Source organism: Carcharhinus amblyrhynchos, chromosome 21, assembly GCF_965287045.1.
Source record: "Carcharhinus amblyrhynchos chromosome 21, sCarAmb.v2.hapA, whole genome shotgun sequence".
Taxonomy (NCBI): domain Eukaryota; kingdom Metazoa; phylum Chordata; class Chondrichthyes; order Carcharhiniformes; family Carcharhinidae; genus Carcharhinus; species Carcharhinus amblyrhynchos.
In genome coordinates this window covers 34,269,792-34,294,883 of record NC_137344.1, presented here as the reverse complement: position 1 = coordinate 34,294,883, position 25,092 = coordinate 34,269,792, and the positions used below count along the sequence as shown (strand labels likewise).

General features: G+C 42.5%; 1 protein-coding gene across 9 annotated transcripts in view; it reads left to right on the top strand.

Annotated features, from left to right (window-relative positions):
* Nucleotides 1-25,092, top strand: part of LOC145356355 (rho GTPase-activating protein 44-like) — a 314,302-nt gene that overhangs the window by 205,914 nt on the left and 83,296 nt on the right. For all 9 annotated transcript variants that reach the window (XM_080209018.1, XM_080209013.1, XM_080209011.1 and 6 more), the window contains exons 3-6: nucleotides 401-505; nucleotides 1,886-1,962; nucleotides 5,911-6,022; nucleotides 7,657-7,733. In XM_080209018.1, coding sequence (XP_080065144.1) covers nucleotides 401-505; nucleotides 1,886-1,962; nucleotides 5,911-6,022; nucleotides 7,657-7,733 — 371 coding nt within the window. The remainder of the gene's footprint in view (nucleotides 1-400; nucleotides 506-1,885; nucleotides 1,963-5,910; nucleotides 6,023-7,656; nucleotides 7,734-25,092) is intronic.

The window sequence follows — 25,092 nt, the reverse complement described above, 5'->3', positions numbered from 1 at the left end:
CGTGGTTGCCTTGCTGCAAAATCTTGATCCTAAATTCTAGCGAACCGACCTATGGGTCAATTGTTATGAAGCACTGTCAACTGCAAAACCTCCCACAAAATAACAAACGGGCAGAATTTTCCACCGTCACCTGTCCCTAAACTGTAAAATCCTGCCCGAGGTCAACGGACTTCCCCATTGTCCGCTCCTCACCTGCTCCGATTGCTGTGGCGCACGGGATGGTGAAATTCCAGAACTGTTTCAAATATACTTTGGATTTAATGTCAGCCGTGCCAAGGATTGAACCTCATCCAGGTTTTCGGAATACACCGTGGTTTTGCTTTGAAGAATACTGTATTGAAAGTGATTTTATGTTTGAGTTCTTGCGGGCGCGATGTAATAATTTTGTTTCACCAAACAGGTGGAGAAACGACTAGAGCTGGTGAAACAGGTCACCCACAGCACTCACAAAAAACTCACAGCATGTCTGCAGGGACAACAAGGTGTAGACGCCGACAAACGATCCGTATGTTCGCTTTCATTATTGTCCTCTGATATAGTCAGTCTAACTCACCATTTGCAATGCTAGCTGTTGAATGATAATGTATTAAAGGGGCACTGGTTTCATCTAACCTACATATCTTGGGACACTAAGGGGCAATTTAGCGTAGCCAATCCACCTTACCTGCACAGCTTTGGAATGTGGGAGGAAACGACAGCACCCAGAGGAAACCCACACAGACACAGGGAGAACATGCCAAGACACTGGGCAGCACGGTGGCACAGTGGTTAGCACTGCTGCCTCACAGCGCCAGGGACCCGGGTTCAATTCCCAGCCTGGGTCACTGTCTGTCCAGAGTTTGTATGTTCTCCCCTTGTCTGCATGGGTTTCCTCCGGTTGCTCTGGTTTCCAGTCGAAGGATGTGCAAGTTAGGTGCATTGGCCACAATAAATTACCCCTCAGTGTACCCAAACAGACGCCGGAGTGTGACCACTAGGGGATTTTCACAGTAACTTCATTATCATGCTAATATAACTACTTTAAACGTGCAGACAGTCACCTTATGCTGGATTTGAGCCCAGGTCCCTGGCACTGTGAGGCAGCAGTGCTAACCACTGTGCCACTCTCATATGGATAATGTTTCGTAAACTTTACTTTCACTGTTTGGAGAACTGAGATGAAGGGGAGCGGGATGGGTAAGTCCTGTAGAGGTGACAGGGCCCACTGTACGTCGTTCCCACTCAGGAACTGGACAGGCCAGAAGCAGACCATCCCCCAGCAGGAGGGGCAGGTGCGGGGGAATCCTGCTAACCAACGGCTGCCAGCCAATCGGAATTGAGCAGCTCTCCCATACTCAGCAGCGTAACTTGGGCAGTGGTGGCTCCCGTCTACCCACCTAAGGCCACAGGTCATTTTGGGGCCCAGACACTGGGGGGTGAAGGTGGGAAGAGGATCATGGGATGGGATCCACAGGAGAGGAGGGGGAAAGAGGAGTCAGTGGCAAGGACTGGGGTGGGGTGGCTCTCAGCAGCAGCATCTCTTCCCCTCCCGCCGACCATCCCAACATCAGGTGGTTCAACCAGGCATCTCCCCCTCCACCATCCCAATGTCAAGTGTTTCGACCGGCATTGAGTAATTGTGTATTAGGAAGCACCCTGGGAGACAGTAGACAAACAAACCGGGACTTGACTTTAGAAGTTTAGTATGATAGAAAATCAAGGAACTTGTCTCCACGAACAGAATCACTGGTATTGTATAAAACTGTTCTATCTCTTGAAACTGTGATGGATTACTGGTAGCATTGAACTAGTTGACTTATGAGGTTTGGCATTGAAAAATAGTTGAGTTGGTATGCAATAGCATCACATCTAAGATCTGAATAAATCATGTTGGTCTTGTTCACAGAAAAAGCTACCGTTAACAACATTAGCCCAGTGTTTAGTGGAAGGCTCTACCATCCTGGGTGAAGATTCTTTACTAGGGTAAGGCTTTGAAGTATGTTTTTAAAAGAAAATTGTTAAAACTTCTGTGTAATCAGTTGCCGAGTTCCATTTGTTTAATCCCATTGGTACTGATGCAATATTCCGATGAAGGAAGATGAGCCACCCCTATGTTAATCTGTGTCCCTCATCACGGGAAATGTAATCTGACCAACTTGTTCCAGAAGTAATTGAGTGTCTGAAATTATTTAATGAATAGTGTTCAGCATGTAGCCTGCCCAAAATTGATATAAATATATCAAGATTGTTTAATCAACTCTCGTACTTCAATTTAAACATTTAGATGCTAACTGGATTAAAACCTGGTTTCAACAGTGAGTGTACATGTATGAATTTGTTAGAGGAAAGCACTGACTGGGTGGTCTGACTGGGTTCTGGAACATCAACTGGTTGCGTGGGTTAAAGAGCCATTTCCGTCCTGCGCCTATATTTCTACCATTTCCATATTACAAGTGGCTTGCTCTGCTTAAATTGGCTTCAGGAAAACTGCTCCAATCTTTTTTTAATTGTTTTCTCCCCAGAAGGTTTGCTCTGACCAAATCAATAGCTTATATCAGCATTACTTGAGGAATACAAGTCTTAAATATTTCTCATGCTCTTGCCATTGTTATGAACCGTGGAAAACATCCAAACTAGGATTAAGCAACTGATTTGTGTTATGCTTTCAAGTGTAGCAGCTTAGACTTCTGATTAATTTGAATATACACATTTATTCAACGTTTCTTGGCACTTTCAGTTTCGTTCCGCTAAATATACAAATTTGCCTTCAGAGTTTCATGACTGGATGCCTATACCTTAGCCTTAATTTTACAAGTTCCAATCAAGAGCGAGATGACTTGCCATCAGCGAGATTCTGAATGCCAACTTAATTAGACTGCATCCTTTGAGAAATAAACATTCTGGCGAGTTGCAGTGTTGTGTTTGTTGGGTGGTATAACTGGAATCCCAGTGCTTTGCTATGGATTCTGCTCAGATACAGTGAAGAGACTCACTCACCACAGACAGCCCCTTTATGATCAAATTGGAAAGAACAATACAGGCAGTCCTTGACTTTACGACTTTCGAGTTATGATGAACAGCACTTGCGACATTCGTAAATCGACACCCCGTTTTGACTTTGCGTCATCAGTTTTGACTTTACGGCACCATGCTAGCACATTCATGTTTATGTATTGATGCTCTGTGCCACCCGTCTGTATAACTGGAGCCATGTTTACTAAGTGGAAACAAGTTCTATTAAATGATGGCACAACCGTTAGAATTTTATACTCTTATGTTGTATTTAATTTGCGCTCAGATGCGCAGAAATTCGAGGTTAAACAGGCAGCCGATGGATTCATTATATTTGACACGCTAACCAAGGGATTTGTGCTAAAGTGTGCAAACATCAGTAGTCACCTCAGCTTGACAGGGCAAGAGTTGAGAACATGTTACACTGCCGGCCACGCAGCCTTGGTTCAGAAACGAATCATCCACTTATACATTGTTCCTGTGGGACAATTGATTCCAACTTACGGGGGGGGGTGCGGTTTTCCCATCCCACCCACCATGGGTATCGTAGTGGGTGGGAGGGCAGACCATGCAAAGGTCCATTGACCTTGGATCAGATTTTCCAGTTTTGGGTGAGTGCAGCCAGAAAATCCTGCCCAGAATCTTTCAACTTACAATTGGTTCCTGGAAACCGTGTTGGATCATAAATCCAAGGACTTCCTGTATAGAAGAATCAAGCCTAACCAAAGGACTGTCTTTGGGCGGCTACTATTATTGAGCAGCTGTGATGTGGTTAGAATACTGAGTTTGCCTTGTGGAAGCCGTTTGAACTTGGCCCTGCTGCGTTTTGTCAATCTGGCTTTAAGTGCTCGAGGGATCCACTCGACCTATAGGGTAGATTGCAATCTGAGGGAGAGTGCATTTCTTTAACAAGCTTTTGAACTCTCAATTCGGAAAACATTTGAAATTTATCAGACAGAACCAGAGTTCCCTCCTGAATGTTACATTGCAATTTGCAGTGCATAGAATGAATCTGATGATTGTGAGTCGCCCTGTGTGGCTACCGGTCTTAGATGTACTGTGAATTAAGCATAAGGCCCGGGTTAGAGTCAGACTGTTAAAATATCTTAACAAAATCCGAACAATTAAATTTCAAACTAGGTTTTGGGTTGAGGCATCTGAAAATTAAGCTTAGTATTAAAATAAAACAAACTGTGCAGTTTATAGTCCAGTTTTCTGTCGGACCCACCCAACATAATATATTGTGTTAGTTCTGGCCAAGCAGTTAGCTGAAACTTGGAGAGGCTGAATACCACATTGTTAATATTTGCACCAAGCTGGCGAGATTTATAGAGTGTGTGGAGAATGATGCCAAGCCATGAGTAAAATCATCTTGGTCTTTATTGCTTTGAGCATTGTTGTAAGGACTCATTGTCATCATGCTGAAGAGTCTTGTTGGCCCCTGTACATTTTAACCAAGTGCACATTGAGAACACTAATAAATTTGCATTAAATTCCAGATCCATCCTATACACCAGTTTGCCGAGGAATTTCCTGCGGATGTTAAAAGGGATGTGTGAAAAAATATAAAATAATTTTGACTTTGTTACAATCTGCTGGACATGATGAAACTATAGCAACATAGAAAGTAGAAGCAGGAGTAGGCCATTTGGCCCTTTTGAGCCTGTTCCGCCATTCATTATGATCATGGCTGATCATCAAATTCAATACCCTGATTTCACACACACACACCCCCCCCCCCCCCCCAACAATATCCCTTTAGTCCCAAGAGCTATATCTAATTTCTTCCTGATGTTAGGCTGGAGTTTGAGCATGAATAAAGGTTTCTGTTAGAATTGTAGACTTTGTGCTGGGGAATACTGTGCAAACTCACAGCCCGATAGCATCATGTCCTGACATTGGAGCGTAAAAGAAAGAACTTGTCCTTAATGGAGCACCTTCTGGAGATAATTTCAGATACAATCGATTATCTTCTGAAGTGGCGTTACATGGTGCTATGGGCACATAACAAAGTGCCATAGGCAGTGAACGAGGAATTAATCAGATTTTGGAAGTGAGGGAACTCCAAATCACTGTGGTTATAAATGGACATGATGTGGATATGCCGGCGTTGGACTGGGGTAAACACAGTAGAAAGTCTGACAACACCAGGTTTCAGTCCACAAATAAATCGGTTGGACTGAAACCTGGTGTTGTCAGACTTTTTACTGTTATAAATGGAGAGATAGCAATTGGAGTGCGAGATCCACAGAGGACCACAGATTTGGGAAAAAAGAACTAATGAACGTGCTGGAATTTTACCACCTTGTCTGCCCAAGGCTCGTAAGATCCCGCCCAAGGCCAAGGGAGAACGCCGTTCTGTGAGCCATGCCTGACTCGATTCCAGGGCGGGCGTAGGGGTAAAATTCCAGCCATGGTTCATAGTCTTTGTTATGATTATCAGAACCCGAGGGTTCCACCCACTTGCCAGTGTTGTGAGACTTCTGACTGTTCTTTATGATGACTGCAACGACGGTGGGCGCAGTTTTCCTGTCTCACCCACCATGGGAATTGTAGCGGGTGGGACAAGGACCGTGCAAAGACCCATTGACATTGAGTGGGATTTTCCAGCCTTGGAGCAAGTGCAACCGGAAAACCCTACCCAATGTCTGTGTTGGTTTAAAAAAAATGAACTGACTGAAGGTCTTTCAGTGGCCAATGGCTCGCATTGTGCAGAATTGGGAACCTTACACATGCTGAACAAAATATTTGTGTTATTTCAGAACTACATAATTGGAATTGCCGGTGCTTTTTCTAAAGTAAAGGCTAAACCTAGGGAGAAAGAGAACAGCATGTTGCATTGTCTGACGGTGTATCTGTAATGATTATTTCTGCAGTAGGAGTTCTGCCTAATGTGGCTTGTGTCCTCTTTCTCTACAGGAAGATGCTGAAGATGTGTGGGGACACAGAGGACAGGCTAGCCCAGGAGCTTATCCTTTTCGAGCTACAGATAGAACGGGATGTGATAGAGCCACTCTTCGTGTTAGCTGAGGTAAGAAGCACGCTCAGATTATCTTGAATAGCCAGGGGCTATTGCTAGATAAAGGGAAACTAAAATGGCAAATACTCAAAATAGAAACAAATAAACGTTGAAGTATGGAACAGGTGAGTGGGTGCCGTCGGGGTAGAATCTCTGTGGGCCTTTCTCCCTGATCCCCAGTTATAACTCTGTAGGAAATCCTGTAGCAATGGTGTAAATGGTCACCAAGTTTTCCACTGAACTTCTATCGAAGTTACAATGAGAGAACAGGAGAACATGCACACAAGTTCTGCTCCATTAGCCCTTTCTGAGTGTGGACTGTTCATTCAAACATGTACATACTCCGGCCATTTAGCTAGTAGGTTCAGCAAAGCATGGAACTAAAGTTCTTCTTTTATTAATTTACATGTTGTGAGAGTCATGGCTAGTCCAGCATTTATTGCCCATCCCTAGTTCCCCTTCAGAAGGTGGTGGTGAGCTACCTTCTTGAGCTGCCGCAGTCCCCAAGGTGTAGGTACACCTACAGTGCTGTTAGGGAGGGAATTCCAGGAATCTGACTTATGACCGTGAAGGAACAATGATATGTTTCCAAGTTAGGATGGGGAGTGACTTGGAGGGGAACCTCCAGGTGATGGTGTTCTCAGGTATCTGCTGCCCTTGTCTTTCTAGATGGGAGTGGTCTTGGTTTTGGAAGGTGCTGCCTAAGGAAACTTGGTGCAATCCTGCAGTCTATCTTGTAGCTGGTACACACTGCTGCCACTGTGCTTTGGTGGTGGAGAGATTGAATGTTTGTGGAACAGGTAGCAATCAAGTGAGCTGCTTTGTACAGGATGGTGTCAGGCTTCTTGTTGGAGCTGTGCTCATCGAAGCCAGGAGACAGTATTCCATCAGATTCCTGATTTGTGCCTTGTAGACAGTGGACAGGCTTTAGGGAGTCAGGGGGTAAGTTACCCGCCACAGAATTCCTAGCCTGTGACTTGCTCTTGTTGCCACAGTATTTATGTGTCTACTCCAATTCAGTTTCTGATCAATGATAACCCCTGGATGTTGATAGTTAGGGATTCAGTGATGCCATTAAATGTCAGGGAGCAATGATTAGATCCTCTCTTGTTTGAGATGGTCATTACTTGGCACTTGCATGGCATGAATGTTACCTGCCACATGTCAGCCCAAGCCTTAATAATGCCCAGGTCTTGCTGCGTTTGGACACCGACTGATTCAGTACCTAAGGAATCGCGAATGATATTGAACTTTGTGCAGTCATCAGCAAACATCCCAACTTTGGATGTAATGATGGGAGGAAGGTCATTGATAAAGTAGCTGAAGATGGTTGGGCCCAGGACACTACCCTGCAATGATATCCTGCAACTGCAATAATTGACCTCCAACCAACACAAGCTCTTCTTGGAGAAGAGAATTTTGAGAGGAGATTTTGATTGAGATGTTCAAAAATCACGAGGGTCCAGATAAAGCTTTCTTATCTGAATGCTTTAACTGTTGGAGTTTCCTGACTTTCACCTTGTATGTGATGGAAATCTTAATGGAAAAATGAGGAATATGATTGCAAAAGTGAATTATCATTTTTATTCGACCGGATAATCTCTGATGAACAGATAAAGTGAATGATAGTTTTATTTTTATTTTAGGTGGATATTCCTAATATTCAGAAACAGAGAAAACATTTAGCGAAACTAGTATTGGACATGGATTCATCTAGAACACGGTAAATGTGATTATTCCTTTATCTTCAGTCAAATTTGACAGCTTTATTTATGAAATCTAAACCACCATACCCGTTTTTTGGCATTGTTCACCTAAGCACTAAGAGGGGTCTTACCTGAAGAATTTAACCATAGATGTTGTACGAATTCAACCTAATGTTTGATGGCAATGTTGATTTTAGTAATAAGAATATGATATGTGTGTTGGTAGCAGGGTGGTAATGCTGCCAGAAGCCTGGGGCTATTAATTAGAGACATTGGGCAGAATTCTCCAGCCTGCCTGTGGTCGATTTTACTGTAGCAGAGATGATCCACCATTGGCCGCTGGCAAGATCTTCCAGTCCTGCCGCAGTCGATGGTGATATGCAGCTCTCTCCCATGGCAAGGATTGGCCAGAGCGGAAAATCCTGCCAGCAGGGAGTCCTTGAGGATTTTGTCCGTGGGTTCAAATCCCACCATGAAAATTTGTGAACTGAAACCATCAAATAAATCCAGAATATAAAGCTGCTCTCTGGAGTGGTGATCATGACAACGGATTGTTGTTAAAACGCAACTGGCTCACTAATGTCCATTAGGAAAGGAAGGCAGTGGCGTAGTGGCATTGTCGCTGGACTGATAATCCAGAGACCCACAGTAATGTTTTTCACAGTAATTCCATTTCAGTATTAATGTAAGCCTACTCGTGACACTAATAAATAAGCTTAAACTTAATGCTCTAGGGACCTGAGTTCAAATCCCACCACAGCAGATAACAACATATGAATTCAATTAAAAAAAACCTGGAATTAAGACGAATAATGACCATGAAACCATTGTCAATTGTCTGAAAAACCCATCTGGTTCACTAATGACCTTTAGGGAAGGAAATCTGCAGTCCTTACCTGATCTGGCCTACATGTGACTCCAAAGCCACAGCAGTGTGGTTGACTCTTAAATGCTCTCAGGCAAAATAATAAATGCTGGCCCAGCCAGAAATCCCATAAATGAATTATGCCATTTTTACCCAATCTGACATATATATGGTTCCAAACATACATAAAATTGACCCTTAACTACCCTGTGGAATAACCTAGCATTATATAGTCAATGGATAATAAATGCTCGCTCTGCCAGCAACATCTAATCCTGTGAATAAATAAAAGTGTAAATAAAAGTGAGCCTTCTTTCAATTCCATTCTTTAATTTTTTGTCTTTCCCTTTCTTTCTCTCTGCCTTGATCTCTTCCATCTCCCTCGGTGGCTTCCTTGATACTTTTCCTCATGGGTAAACTCTATGGGTTAGTGAGGACCAGTGCTCTCGTTCTCAACCACTGCAACCAGGTTAGATATGAAAAAGAAGATTACTTTCTCGGAGGAGAGTGGGATTTCTGATTCTCTCATTTCCTTCAGACACGGGATCTGTTTGTGGATGGAGATCGCCTCTTGGGAAAGCTGGGCACTGCATGGAACGATCAGGGCCAGAGTGATCTTCAGGAGTAATCACGATTGCCTCAAGCGATTGAAGGGGAGTTTTCTGGGTTTTCTCCCCTTGGCTTGAGTTTTTATTTGATTTATTGCCCCTTTTTTACCAGGAGATTGTGGTGGGGAGTGTGTGAAGCATCAGAGTTCTGTAGTACAGCTGGACAGGACAAGCAATCGTCTCCTGTCTGTTATTATCAGACTTTCATTGATCCCAGTGTATCTGATTATCTCGGATTACTCTCCCAAGCCTCTCGTTCTCTCCAAATGCTCTCTTTTAGTATTTCTCCTGACACTTTAAAAATGTTCCCAATCTTTCTTCCTGCTTCTTAAATGTTTCTCTTTTTTTTGCTCCTTCCCTTGTATGTCTTTTTCTCGTTCTGTGTATTTCTCACACATTTTCCCTTTCCGTATGACGGGGTAACTATCTACATACCCACTGTGGTCATCTAGAAACAGTTTCAGGGCCCTGATCATTTAATAGCCAAGACCAAGATGTTAATGTCTTTATTATTATAAACGACAATATTTTCAATTTTACCATCATTGGAGCATCATTCTATGATGATACCGTAGGGATAACTCTGCAGGGGCCTGCTGCAGTAGTGAAATCTGGCATCAACACACAAGCCTAGGGCTGGCAAACCTTGTGTTGCCAAGAACTAAGACTGGGAGATAGCAAAGTGAAGTCTGATGCTGATGGTTGGGAGATTGAGACAAGAACTTGGTCTGGAGACCTGGAGATCCTTGGGGAGTGAGTCTTAATACATACATCAACAGAATTTTATTGTGACATTGGTAGTGATATATCTAATCAGATGGACTCGATGGAAAAACATACACAACAGTGTTAAGAATGCCTGTTGGTAGCGATTCACGAAATTGATTTATTGATTAAGTATCATGCTCAATAGGTCCCCAATGTGTTCTCTGATTAAGACGTTGTTGTCTATTTTAATCATTTTGTACAGGGAGAGGACAATTATATTTGGAAAGCTTAGAAAACAGGAAAAGAAATTGGACTATTCAGGTGATAAGGGTAGCAGTAATATCAGACACAGCACACATTACTAATGGAACAATTAAACTGGAGTACAGGAAAATTAATCCCAAGGAAAGGCATCCTCCTTACTTGTATAATAACCAGAGGTTTTTGTCAGATGTTGCAATGTCTAGATGTGCACAGGCAGGGATTTTACATCATTGTCTGGGTCAGGGGTGCTCAGACTTTGGTGACTCGAGAATGAATTTTTTGACAGTTATCCTGACTCGACCTACAAGCACAGTCTTCTCACGATCACTCAGGGACATTAAAACGTCATGTATAACAGGCTTTACACTGCCTTATTCTACCTTTTCTACCTAAATAGTCAACTTTACCACTTATTAATTTGTCAGTACTCAATTTTTGAAGAAAAGTTTATCCTCCAGATTTTTAATGCATATCTATTTACTGTTTTCCTTGTTTTTGTACTTTAATGGACAGAAACAGTGTTTATTTATTTGTTCAATGGATGTGGCCATCACTGGCAAAGCCAACATTTATTGACTATCCTTCAATTGTCTTTTGAGGGGATGGTGATGAGCTTCAGTACGGCTTATTAGGCCATTTGAAAAGGCAGTTAAGACTCAACCACAGTCCTGAACGTACAAAGAGAACAAAGAACAGGAATAACCTGTTGGACCTCCAAGCCCATGCCGAGCATATAGCTAAACTAATAGAAATCTTCTGAACATAGGGCGGCAGGGTAGCACAGTGGTTAGCACTGCTGCTTCACAGCTCCAGGGACCTGGATTTGATTCCCAGCTCAGATCACTGTCTGTGTGGAGTTTACACGTTCTCCTCGTGTCTGCGTGGGTTTCCTCTGGGTGCTCTGGTTTTTCCTCACAGTCCAAAGATGTGCGGGTTAGATTGATTGGCCATGATAAAATTGACCCTTAGTGTCCTAAGATGCTTAGGTTAGAGGGATTAGCAGGTGATAATATGTAGGGAGATGGGGGTGGGGCCTGGGTGGGATTGTGGTTGGTGCAGACTCGAAGGGCCTCTTTCTGCACTGTAGTGTTCTGTGTTCTATCTGAAGTCATGTAGGCCAGACCAGATAAGAATGGCAGATTTCCTCCTCTAAAGGGCATTAGTACAGCAGTAGGTTTTTACAACAGTCTGGTGCTTTTGTAGTCACTGTTCCAGAATTTTAACTTAATTTAATTCATTGAATTTAAATTCGCCAACTGCATGATAGAATGTAAACTCTTGTCCTCCAAATCATTAATCCAGACCTTTGGATTGCCAACCCTGTGACATAGCTCACGTTGCTGTACCCTAAGTAGCATAGGTTTAACATTGTGTAATATTCAGTTTGCGACCCACTGGAAGCACCTTATGATATTGTTTTGCAGCTGCCTTCACCAGAAATACACAACAGTAAGTAGATAATTTAGTATCTATTGTAACACTATATTATAAAGATTACTTTCATCTTTTCCACAGAGAAAGCACGTGCACCGGCTCTGTGCATTACAGTGTGTAGAAAATGCACACCTTGCTTGCACTAATGCCACTCACGCACAGCATGCAGAAAGCACACACCACGCATCCCCGATTCTGTGTATATGAGGTGTGCAGATAATGCGCGATCACCTGGAAACTAGATCCCAATTGGCCAGACGAGACAATCAACGTCTTGGTCCAGGATGTCCTGAGAAGTTTCAGTACACCTCTGGATTAAGAGCAATTTTGTACCTTTTCTCCGCTAGAAAAGTTGCATATAACTGCTTCATGCCAGTTTTACAGTCAAAACTCTCTAACCATGTATATCCTCAATCGTTTGCATCATTTCCAAGATACAGTTGCCACAAAAAATCTCTTGCTGCTCTGCAGAGATGATCACCTCAGTTCTCAACATCATTGTCCACAATGAGTGGCACCAGCTCACAGAAAAACATAAGATGGCCAAACTTTTATATCACAGGAATGTACATTACACACACATTAACGACTTGAGCTTGAGGGTACAAAGCACTGATTCAACATTTGCCGATGAGACAGAACTCGCAAGTGTAGTCAATAGTAAGGAAGGTAACAATTGACTGCAAGAGGGCATGGACAGGTTGATGGAATGGCAGATGCAATTTAGTGTGGAAGAATGAGGAGATTATGCATATTAAATGCCATCGTTTTAAAAGGGATGCAAGAACAGCAAGAACTTTGGAAGGGGAGGGAGTACATTGTGCACAAATCTTTCAAGGTGGTGGGACAGGCTAAAAAACAGAGTTCAACTTTCATATGGGATCCCAAGCTGTATAAATAGTGAAATGGAGTTCAAAAGCCAGCAAGTTGTGCTAAATCTTTACAAAACTTTAGCTTGTGCCTCGCTAGAGTATTGGGTCCATTTCCGGGCACTAGACTGCAGGAATGATGTGAAGGCCTTGGAGAGGGTACAGAAGAGATTTACTGAAACGGTGCCAGCGAAGAGGAATTGGAGGAAGGAGAGGCCCAAGAAAGTGGACTTGTTCCCCTTAAGAACCAAGAAGATTAAGAGAAGATTCGAAATCTTCAAATAGTGAAGGGTTTAAATAGGGATAAATAAAGGGATATTGTTACCAAAAGCTGAGGAGTCATTACCAAGGCAGCAGACTTAAGGTTGTTGCCAGAAGAACTAGAAGCAACAGGAGGAAAAAAAGTTTTACACAAGTGGTTGGTATTCCGATCAGATAGTGAAAACAAAATCAATAATAGCCTTCAAGAGGAATTTGACAGATTGCTGGAAGAATGGCCTCATGTGTGTTGCACCATCCCAAGGTTCTACAAATAAAACTTCTGCTGATGGAAAGATTATTTGAGTATTTGTTCAGAGCTGTCAGTGTGATTTATTCTTATAATTTCTGCATGCCTTAATGTCAGTTTGAGTTTCAATAAATTCAACGTTACATATACATCGTTCAGGAGAACTGACTGAGATGTTGGGACGAAGCTTTGGTTTTATGAGCTGCACCTGTGACTTTCTCCTAATGGAATAGAGATTTTGATCAGCTGTACTTATAAGATGCAACTATTGTACTGCTTTGATTATTTTTTACAATTGAAAAATGATTCCTCTGCTATCATGTTTGCAGTGATGCTGCGGTGTATACAATTCCCATGCACAGTCCATGTCATCCATGCTGGTTAGATGCATTGGCCATGCTAAATTCTCCCTCAGTGTACCCAAGTCAGTACAGTGGCACAGTGGTTAACACTGCTGCCTCATAGTGCCAGGGATCTGGGTTTGATTCCCAGTTTGGGTAACTGTGTGGAGTCTGCACGTTCTCCAGTGTCTGCCGGGTGCTCCGGTTTCCTTCCAAAGTCCGAAAGATGTGCTGGTTATGTGCATTGGCCATGCTAAATTCTTCCTCAGTGTACCCAAACAGGTGCCAGAGTGTGGTGACTTGGGGATTTTCACAGTAACTTCATTGCAGTGTTAATGTAAGCCTACTTATGACACTACTGAATAAGTATTTTTTTTTGAAAAAGATCTCTTTATAATGGAATTCATCTTTCAATGATATAGGGGGTGCTATTTAAATTGAACTTTGATTTGGTGAAATTCTTGTCAGAGTGAAGTTACTATTGACGGAAACTGAAAATGAAAGATATAAGGCAGAATTTTCCTGTCCCGCCTGCCGCAGGAATTGTAGCGGGACAGAAAATTTGGCAGACCATTTAAAGATTCATTGATCTCGGGTGGGAATTTCCAGTCTTGGGGCACAGATGCCTGGAACATCACACCCATAATCTTGTGCAGTGAAACCCGTAAGGAGCAGCTAAGTGCGAACTCCAACATTAAATTCAGGCATTCACCTGTTAAGTATACACACTCTTGGTGCATCAATCCTCACTCTTCAAGGCCCCAAACACTCCTTCCAGGTGACATAGCGATTTTCTTGCATTTCTTTCAACTTTGTCCACATCATTCGTTGCTCCCACTGTGATCCCCCCATACACCAGGGAGCCCAAATGCAGACTGGGTGACCATTTTGTGGAACATCGTCATTCAGTCTGCAACTGTGACTCTGACCTTCCCACTTCCTTTCCATTTCAATCCATCATCTTGCTGTCCTACTCACATTTCTGTCCTCGGCCTGCTGCAGTATTCCAGTGAAGCCCAGTGCAAGCTAGAGGAACAACACCTCATCTCCTGATCAGCCACTGTATAACCTTCTGGACTCATTCAACAACTTCAGACTGTGAACTCTTGCCTCCATTTTGTATTTTTCCCCTCATGTCAGTCTGTATCTTGACACTTTCTTAGAATTATAGAATCCCTGCAGTACAGAAGGAGGCCATTCAGACCATCAAGTCTGCACTGATCACAATCTCACCCAGGCCCTATCACCTTAACCCCACATATTTACCCTGCTATTCCTCCTGACACTATGGGGCAATTTTTACCATGGCCAATCAACCTAACCTGCACATCTTTCAGAGGAAACTGGAGCGCCCAGGGGGAAACCCACACAATCATGAGGAGAATGTGCAATCTCCACACAGACGGTGTTGATTTTTATTCTGCTATTAACATTTACTCTTGACCAATGCTTTGTTTCTTTACTATCACTCCCACTCTCTTTGCTATTTGTCCTTTGATATCTTTGTAATTTAATCTCCTCCACTCTCTAACCTGTTCCTGACCTTTCCTTTGCCTCCAAATGCCACCCCCCCCTTTACAAAAGCATAAAATCCATCACATTTCCATCCCTTTTCAGTTCTGAAGAAAGGTCGTCTTGCAACCGAAAGATTAACTCTGTTTCTCTCTCCACAGACACGGCCAGACCTCTTGAGTTTTTCCAGCACTTTCTGTTTGGATTTCACTATCTGTGCAAGTTGATTTATTTCAGTTTTTATTGTACAATGCTACCTCAGCCGGGTTCAAGCCCTTCTGAAAATGATGCAGTCAGGTTTACATCCTGAAGGAGCAAGAATGAGGCATCTACATTGAATTAGAATTTTGGAATCTCTTGAGGTATACATATCATTGAATTGATTAGAAACTCAATCTGACGGCAGGGCATATCAGAAATTCTGAAAATAAATCACAACAACATGTCTTTTTAACTTTGAACAGTCATACGTCTTTCCATTAGCAAAATCTTAATTCATAGACTCAACAGTCGGACAGAAGGAGGCCATTCATAGAATCATAGAATCCCTATGATGCTGAAGGAGGCCATTCAGACCATCAAGTCTGCACTGACTCTCTGACAGAGTATGTTACCCAGATCCTTTCTCTAATCCCACACATTTACCATGGCTAATCCACTTAACCTAGACATCTTTGGGCACTAAAGTGCAATTTAACATGGACGACTCTCCTAATTTGCACATCTTTGGAGTGTGGGAGGAAACTGGAGCACCCGAAAGAAACCCACGCAGACACTCGGAGAATGTGTCACCCAAGGCCGGAATTGGACCCAGGCCCTGGTGCTGTGAGACAGCAATGATCCTCACCACCATGCCACCATTCAGCCCACTGAGTGTGTGCTGGCTCTTTCAAAGCTAGTCCCACACACTTGCCAGCTGTTCTCACCATTCCTGCAATATTTTTTCTTCTTCTCATTGAAGGAAAATCTTTCTAGCTTAGCTATAAAACTGAAGAAAGTTGGGTGAATCATGCAGGTAGCGGCCGGTGGTCTGGCCCTCATCCCGGGAATTCCAGGCACACATCTGTGCAATGTGTGGAAAAGTATTCACCTCCTTGATATTAGCACCTTTGTGCCAAACATGATTCCCATATTACACACTACATTTGTCGGACCATTATTGATCCTGTCTAGCAGAACTTGTGTGCGAGTTAGAAGGTGCCCAATTTGTAAAGTCTTGTCAGAAGTTCATGGTAAGAGGCCAAACATAAATGTACCCAAAACTGTTGGACTTTTTAAAAGAAATAGGCAACTCATGCCATCGAAAATTAGAGGGACTGAGGAAAATTACAGAAATCAATATTTGATCCTGTCTTTCTTAAAAAAAAGTCAGAAAAACAGGGAGAATAAAGCCATTAAAAATGAAAGAGACCATGGTTTAAAAAATGCAACTGGCAAAAGTAGATAATGAGAGAGAGAGAGAGGGGAGCTGGAAATGAACAGAGGGGAATTAGGGCATTAAAAATGAAATAGCTCCAGGCTTTAAAAAAAATGAAGAATAGGCACAGGGTCATTTTAAAAGAAGGTTGGAGGTAAAAAAAAATTATTAAAAAGAAAATGGGACATCAGGAGAAGATGGCAGTTCCAGGCTCAGAGGCAGCTGATAGAAATGGCCGTGAAGGGACTGGCAGGCATTTTATTAAAGTCAGAGCCAGTAGCAGACAGAGCCGGACAGTCTAAAATGGAGAATGATGGAGTGATGTTGACCTGGATTAACACAGCACAACCATTAGCAGGTCAGGGACAGGCAGCTGTACACCAAAAACATGTGCACGGCAGAGTTGAGTCAGTGTTGTAATTGCAAGCAAAATCCTCAGCTTTTTTTGTCAAAGCGGTGGATTACTTATCGAACTTGGTGCCCTGAGCTGTGTGAGCAGGGCCATGGTTCTGTGGGTACCAAAGCCAGAGGGAGGCATGGTGGGAAGGTATACCACCGCCTCCTAGTGGTAGCACATCCAAGACTTTTATGAGGATCAGAAATTGTGGGCAGACACTAAACGTCAACAAAATCTTGACAACCAAGAAATGTTTACTCCAAAGATGTGAATCAGAAAATAAGAGAGATGTAGGAATGTAAAGGAAATGTGTATCATTGGAAAGGCAAATAGATATTGCTGATATTACAGGGATTTGAAGCTCCAAATGTGAATGAAAGATTTGTCCTTTTTGTTTTGCTAGAAGCAATATAATTAGTGTTATTTCGAAGAAACAAAATGGAAACTATGTGCCAAAGGAACTTTATTTCTTAATAGACTTTCTGTCTGTTTCATTCTTGGGTTGAATTAAACCCAGCTACTGTTGTTTCCTAAATTTCTCTAGTTTTGGGTGACATTACATCCGTTTGATAACAGCCTCAGGTTCTCCTCTTCAGAGCAGAGTTCTGGTGGGACGGAACTTCTAACCAACTTTGAACCATTTCCCTGTGATTGGGGGGCCAATCAGTTAGCACAGCAGGGTTCTCACCAGAAAGGGAGAATTAACAGTATTACACCAGGAGAGGCCACAGGAGGACTTTAAAGGACCAGTTCATCTATGTGGGTATCACTAACTGGGCCAGCATTTATAGCTCATCCCCAACTGCCCTGAGAGGGCATTGAAGAGTCACTTCTGGAGCATTTGGAGTCACTTGTAGGCCAGACCAAGTGAGAAAAGCAGATTTCCTTCCCAAAAGGATGCTGGTGAACCAGATGGTTTTTTTTTAATTAGAATGGTTTCATCATTTTTAATTTTTTATTGAATTCAAATTTCACCATGGTGGGATTGGAACCCAGATCTTGCCCTGGGTTTCTGAATTACTAGTCCAGCGGCAATACCATTACATCACTACTTCCCTGCTGAAGCCAGTGGCCCAGATGGGCCTTCGGCAGGTACGCGCTGGGCGCAAATTAGAGAGTGAGAAGGTCCATGCGTGATTTCTGTTCCTCCATTGAGGAAGCATTGGACTCTTAGTTTCTGCATCCAAGGGTCAGTTATCACAGTCAACATCAGACCTGGAAATGACAGTAAAGGAGATAGAGGGAAATTACAGGGTATCCAGGCCTATTCCACCTCTGCAATTTACATGGAGCTGGTGTGGGGAGGAATGAGGCAGCCAGTGGAGATTGCAGCAAGGAGTCTACAAGGGAAATTCTCATTCAGCCATTGAGATGGCAGCAGTAGGTCTGACCATCCAAAATTGGGAAGGTGGTGGTGTAATGATGTTACTGGACTAGTAATCCAGAGGCCCAGGCTTTGAGGACACAATTTAAATCCCAGCACAGCAGCTAGTGGAATTTAAATTCAGTTAATAAATTGGAATTAAAAGCTTGCCTCAGTGATTGTGACAATGAGAGCATTGTCAGTTGTTATAAAAACCAGCTGGCTCACAAGTGCCCTTCAGGGAAAGAAATCTGCCATCCTTACCCAGTCTGGCCTACACGTGACTCCAGAACCACAGCAATATGGTTGACTCTGAAGTGATGTAGCAAGCTACTTAATTGTATCAAAGCTGCTACAAAGGGAAGGAAACCAGATATACGATGTACCCAGCATTGATCTAAGCACCAGAAACAACAACAGCAAACCCAACCCTGTCAACCTTGCAAAGACTTCCTGACTAACATCTGGGAACTTGTCTCACAGACTAGTCAGGCAACACCCTGATGTCGTCATACTCATGGAATCATGCCTTACAGACAATGTCTGGAATGGGTGCCCTCCCATTCCACTAACAGGACACAGAGTGGTGGTATGCTGTCAGAAGGGAATTTCTCTGGGAGTTCTTAAATTGACTTTAGACCCCAGTTTCATAGCATCAGGTCAAACTTGCCAAATGCAATAGATTTTGAGCAGATCTACCAACTCAAGGCTGGACGTCCATCAGGCACTGGGCTCCATTAGCAGCAGCAGAATTGTACTCAACCACAATCTGTAACCTCATGGCCCGGCATATCTCCCACCCTCCCACTGCCACCAAGCCAGAAGATCAACTCTGGTTCAATGAAGAGAATGGGGGGGCATGCAAAAAAAAGTGTCAATCTGATGAAGCTATATGCAAGATTGCTTGCTGCCAAACAGCATAAGAAGCATGCAGAGCTAAGCAATTGCACAGTCTATGCATCAGATCCAAGCTCTGCAGTCCTGTCGCATCCAGTTCGAATGATGGTGGACAAGTAAACAACTCACTGGAGGAGGAAGTACCACAAATATCCCATCCTCCATTATGGAGGAGCCCAGCAGTTCAGTGTGAAAGATAAGGCTGAACCATTTCCTAAAATATTCAGCCAGAAGTACTGAGTAGATGATCCATCTCAGCCTTCTCCAGCAATCCCAGCATCTCAGGTGCCAGTCTTCAGGATTGGGCTAATAAGAGGCAAGTAACATTCACAGCACGCGATCACCAGGCAATGACCATCTCCAACAAGAATCCGACTGTCTCCCCTTGATATTCAATGGTATTACCATCACTGGATCTCCCACTGTCAACATCCTGTAGATTATCGTGGATCAGAAACTGAACTGGACTAGCCATATAAACACAGTTGCAATAAGAGCAGGTCAGAGGCTGTGAATCCTGCAGTAAGTAACTCAACTCAACTCCTGATTCCCAAAGCCTGCCCACCATCTACAAGCGCAAGTCAGGAGTGTGATGGAATAGTCCCCACTTGCCTGGAATAGCTACAATGTCTGCAAATTATATAGCAACACACCAAGGTTCCTTCAGTAGCACCTTTCAAACCTGCAACCTCTACCACCTGGAGGGACAAGTGTAGGAGATGCATGGGAACACCATGAGCTGCAAGTTCCCCTCCAAGCAACTCACCATTCTGACTTGGAAATATATCACCATTCCTTCACTGACATTGGGTCAAAATCCTGGAACTCCCTCCTGAATAGCACTCTGGGTGTATCTACAACACATGGACTACAGCAATTCAAACAAGCAGCTCACTACCACTGGCTCAAGGGCAATTAGGGATGGGCAATAAAACTGCTGGCCTAACCACACTGCCCATGAAAGAATTAAAGAAACCTCCCTGATTCTATAATCCTGCCCATATTTTTCATTTTTAGTAAATCTCTTTAATAAAACATGAGTACTTAGTCATGAAGTAAGAATCCTGTGAGCTACCTGTGTTGTGAAAATGAAGGGACAAACTAAATATTTTTAAATTCTGACAAACCAATATGTAGAAGTAACAATTAGAAACACAGGAACACATAGGCTGAGTTGTCAAAACTCAAAGTGTTATGGCTTGAGAAAGAAGTGCTTTCAGCTCTCTGAAGCAAGCTATTTTCCTCTTTCAGAATGATAGCTATGATTGCTTTGTGACCTGATATCGGAAAAATAACCCACTTACATGACTGCGAGTGATTTTACTTACAGTGCTTAAAGCTGTTGAAGAATGGCAGGGGAGGTCAGGACCAGCTCGAGTAAATTGAAAGGCAGGTTGTGCTTTCAACTGCATCGGCTAATATGGCTTTTATTTCCTTTGTCTCGCCTTGGATCTGATGGTCCAACAAATTGTTAGGGGGGAGGGTGATGGGGAGGGGATGGTGCGTTTTAAGTAAAATCTCTTAATAAAATATGAGCACTTAGTCATCGAGTAAGAATCCTGTGATCTATGAAAATGAAGCGACAAATTAAATATTTTTAAATTCTGACAAACCAATATATAAAAGTAACAATTGGAAACACAGGAACACATAGGCTGAGTTATCATAACTCAAAGTGTTATGGCTTGAGAAAGAAGTGCTTTCAGCTCTCTGAAGGTAGCTATTTTCCTCTTTTGTAATGATAGCAATGAATGCTTTCCTCTTGCTTGATATTTGGAGATAATTTTATTCTTGGATGACAGTAATACTATCCATAGAAAGATGGCCATCACCATGCTTTTCTTGTATATATACACTGTCGCACTGAATGCTAATATCAAGCTAAAGATCATAACTCCTTTAGTCTGTTCATATTTTTGAGGCATTTTGTGATGATGGCAGAACATTACTATGAATGAATTATGTACAAACTTTCCTGGTGTTTTATCTTGGCGAAAGATACTAGTGGGCATCTTTCACGAAAGCTAGCGTTTAATTTGTAGAATGTTCCTCTAATTGCTCATTATCATTTTAACTGGACACCAACAACACAGCCAATTCCTGATCAAGAAAGTTTGTTCATTGAATATGCCCTAGTGCAATTCCCTTTTGCTTGGTATTTGGGGATAATTTTCCTCTTGGATGACAGGGCCATCACTGTGTTTTCCTTGTATACATACACTGTCGCATTGAATGCTGATATCAAGCTAAAACCACTAAAGATCATAACCCCTATAGTCTGTTTATATTTTGAGGCATTTCATGATCTGACATTAAGATAATAAAGATACATTGATTTGTCCAAAGCATTCTGATGTCGCTGTTCTTTCCTCAGCAAATTGGCGCTTTGGACATGAAGAATCCCAGTTGCATGAATGTAAATATATATTTTTAGACAATTTTCTTAAACGTTTTCTTATCAATGAGTAAAGAAAATCGAGAGTAATGAAGTATAGAGCAAGAGTGGCTCTTTCTTGAGTTCATATGAAGCTGAAGTTGATGTCTGGCAATGATTTGGCTCTTGGAACTCTGATCTAACCAGAATTTTTCACTAGGATTGGGGGTTTTAGAGTTTGAGAATTCACAGTCTACAGATATGTTCAAATTTACTTTCATTTGGATAGCTAACGTTGTGCTGCAAAGTGTGCGCGTCACTTAAAGACTAAATTGTTGCCCAGCAGGTTTACGTCAAAGTGATGAGATTGCTGTTCTGCGACCTTACACACATTACCATGTCATTTGGTTGCTGTGTGATATTTGAAGAGTGTATAATGTTTCCCTAAAAGCACTGCTTCACACAGACTGGAACACTGCCAACTTTTAATCATCTCAGTTCAATTTGCTTGCAAAATTACATGTTACAAAAAGTGCAAGCCTACTTCTGAAGAAATACTCGACACACAGTTGAGTTTTCCTTGGCTGTGCTGTCTAACCATGCGGTTTTTGTGCAGTGAACCTGGCGCAGTTGTTGGGCTGAAATCAGAATTGGTCGAGTAGTTCCAATAATAACAAGTGTTGATGGTTTGGGCAAGTTACCAAGTAAAGTTGTTAATCCAAACATTTCACTTGAATATGACAGTCGAAATGCTGGTAGGTGTACCCTCACACTCCATTTGAGAGGTTGTTATTAGAACTAATATAGCTCTTGTAAACTTGCCTTGTACGAGAATCATAGAATCCCTACAGTGCAGAAAGGGCCATTCGGTTCACTGAGTCTGCACCGACCCTCCAAAAGAGCACAACAGGCCCAAGGCCCCTCCCCACAACCAATGCATTTTACTGTGGCTAATCCACCTAACCTACACATTTTTGGACACTAAGGGGAAATTTACCATGGCCAATCTATCTAACCTGCACATCTTTGGACTGCGGGAGGAAACCTGAGCACCTGCAGGAACCCCACGCAGATACTGGGACAACATGCAAACTCCACACAGGCCGGAATCAAACCCAGGTTCCTGGCACTGTGAAGCAGCAGTGCTAACCACTGATGCACGGAAAGTATGATTCCATTTTATTTTCATAAGCTGCTAAGAATTTGCAGAGTAAGCAAAGTTTTATAAAAAAGGTTATTGTGTTTGTAAACACTACATTATGGAATACACCCAATTAAACAGCAAACATTTGAAGATTTGCCCTAAATTGTAGCAATGAAGGTTTGATCTTTCTTCACAACAGTAATATGGTTATCTTCAGTTGTACAGTTCAAATGTCTATAACAGAACTTCTCCAGCAAGTTTTATCCTTCAAACAATTGCCATTTCTTCCTTTCTTAAAAATAGAAACAAGAGGTGGGATTTTCCAGTTGCTCCAGTTTGTAGACCGGAAATTCCCACACAAGGTCAATGGACCTTTAAATGGTCCACCAAATTTTCCGTCCTGCCCGTGATGATTCCCACAGCGGATGATACTGGAAAATTTACCCCAACATGTATGCTATTTTAGAAATAGAAGGTATCTCGGTGGGAAGTGTTCATCTTTCAACCTTGCCAACAGCTCCAATTTTGTCCTTTTGTTAAACTTCACCCATAAGATATTCATTCCCAGGATGTGGGCATTGTTGGCTGGGCCAGCACTTATTACCTATCCCTAATAGATTGAATTGAATGGCTTGCTGGGCCATTTCAGAGGGCATTCAGGAATCAACCACATTGCTGTGGGTCTGGGCTAGACTGGGTAAGGCCAGCATATTTCCTTCCCCAAAGGATATTAGTGAACCAGGTGTTTTTTTTTACAGCAATTGACAACGGTTTCATGGTCATTGTTAGAATTTTAATTCCAAATTTATTTTTAATGGAATTCTGATTTCACAATCTGCTCTGGTGGGATTCAAATCCAACTTCCCAGAACAGTACCGGAGGGCTCTGGATTATCAAGAGATAACGTTGTCGTAATCCCTGATGTCCATAGGCTGACTGGAGGTGATTCAAAGAATCGTAGAATCATACAGTGCAGAAGGAGGCCATTCAGCCCATTGTGTCTGCACCGACCACAATCTCACCCGGGCCCTATTCTCTTGACACCATGCATTTAGCTAGTGCCCCTGACACTAAGGGGCAATTTAGCATGGCCAGTCAATCTAACTTGCATTTTTGGAGTGTGAGATGAAACCCGGAGCACACTCACACCAGCACGGGGAGAACGTGCAAACTCTGCACAGACCGTGACCCAAGGCCAGAATTGAACCCGGGTCCCTGGCGTTCTGAGGCAGCAATGCTAACTAGTGTGCCACCCTGACGCCCATTTAACCTGAGGTTCAACACATCTCAGGTGAGAGGCAAGGCTGAAAAGGTGGGGCCTTCATGAATAACCTCAGCTGGCACAGGAACGGAATGGGCATTGCTTGACATCACTAACCAGCTGTGCAGCCAACAGAGTTTTACTAATTGAATGACAATACCACCTCCCCAAGGCTACTTCTGTTCTTGAGTCGGATGTCGACAGAAAAAGGTGGAAGAGAGTATGACAATAAGAATGCATTTATTTTGAGGGTTGAAAGTTATCATTTATTTGTACAATTAATGCCTTATGCACCAAGGAAGAAGACATACAGCAAGTATACTTTTGATCGTTAGATTAGTCCTTTTAATGCCACTTCTGTTGCCTAACTCTGACTTGGTTCAGTTTCCCATTTGAGACAAATTACTCTTCACCTCTCTTGACAGCCACTTTGGAAAATGAGTTGGATTCATCCTGTCCTTTACCCCCTGCTGTGGTTTCAGAGTTGGTGCTTGATGATTTCTAGGACATCATGAATAGATTGGAAGCAGTTCCTGTGCTATACCTTGTTAAAATCACTTCCAGGCTAAAAATTCTTTAAAACCCACAATGTATTTAAATCTTTACAATATAAGCAATAGCTCAGCATTCCAATACAGGGAAATAAATTGGTGATATCCTCACCAGTATGTGGCTGATAAAACTGAAACGACTTAAGTTTGTGTTATGTTTTACTCCTAAAGCTAAGAGATGTTTGTGGTGTGTGGAGGCAATAGCCTAGTGATGTAATTGCTAGCCTATCAATCCAAAAACTCAACTAAAGTTCTGGGGACCCGGGTTCAAATCCTGTCACGGCAGATGGTGGAATTTGAATTAAATTTTAAAAATCTGGAAATCAGAAACACAAAGTGATCTGGGGGTCCTTCTTCAAGATCCTCTTAAGATTAACATGCAGGTTCAGTCGGCAGTTAGGAAGGCAAGTGCAATGTTAGCATTCATATTGGGGTTCCCAGGCCTTTGGCTCTGAACTATTCGCCTTTACCATCAACCTGCTTTCGGCTGAAATGAGCAACTATACATACAATACTGAAAATACATTATAATAGTAGTATATATGTTTTAAAATCATAATTACTTGTTTACTTCTTTTATTGCATCCATGTATATGTAAAATATTTGTCTCATTAGCTTATTTGTTTCAAGAATCATCTAACTCTTTACTGGTAGTCCAGTCAGTGCCTTATATATTCTGTCTAAAACCTTAAGTGGTTAGAAATTTCAGACCTAATCTCAGAAAAGCCCCTGAACTGCACAGTGTGACACATTTTCCACTTCCTATCCTTACCATCCTCTGGCCTGTTTAAGTGAGATTGCCAATTAATAACAAACTTATGCACAAGATGATTTGAGTTCAGAAGTGAGGATGTCTTACCGC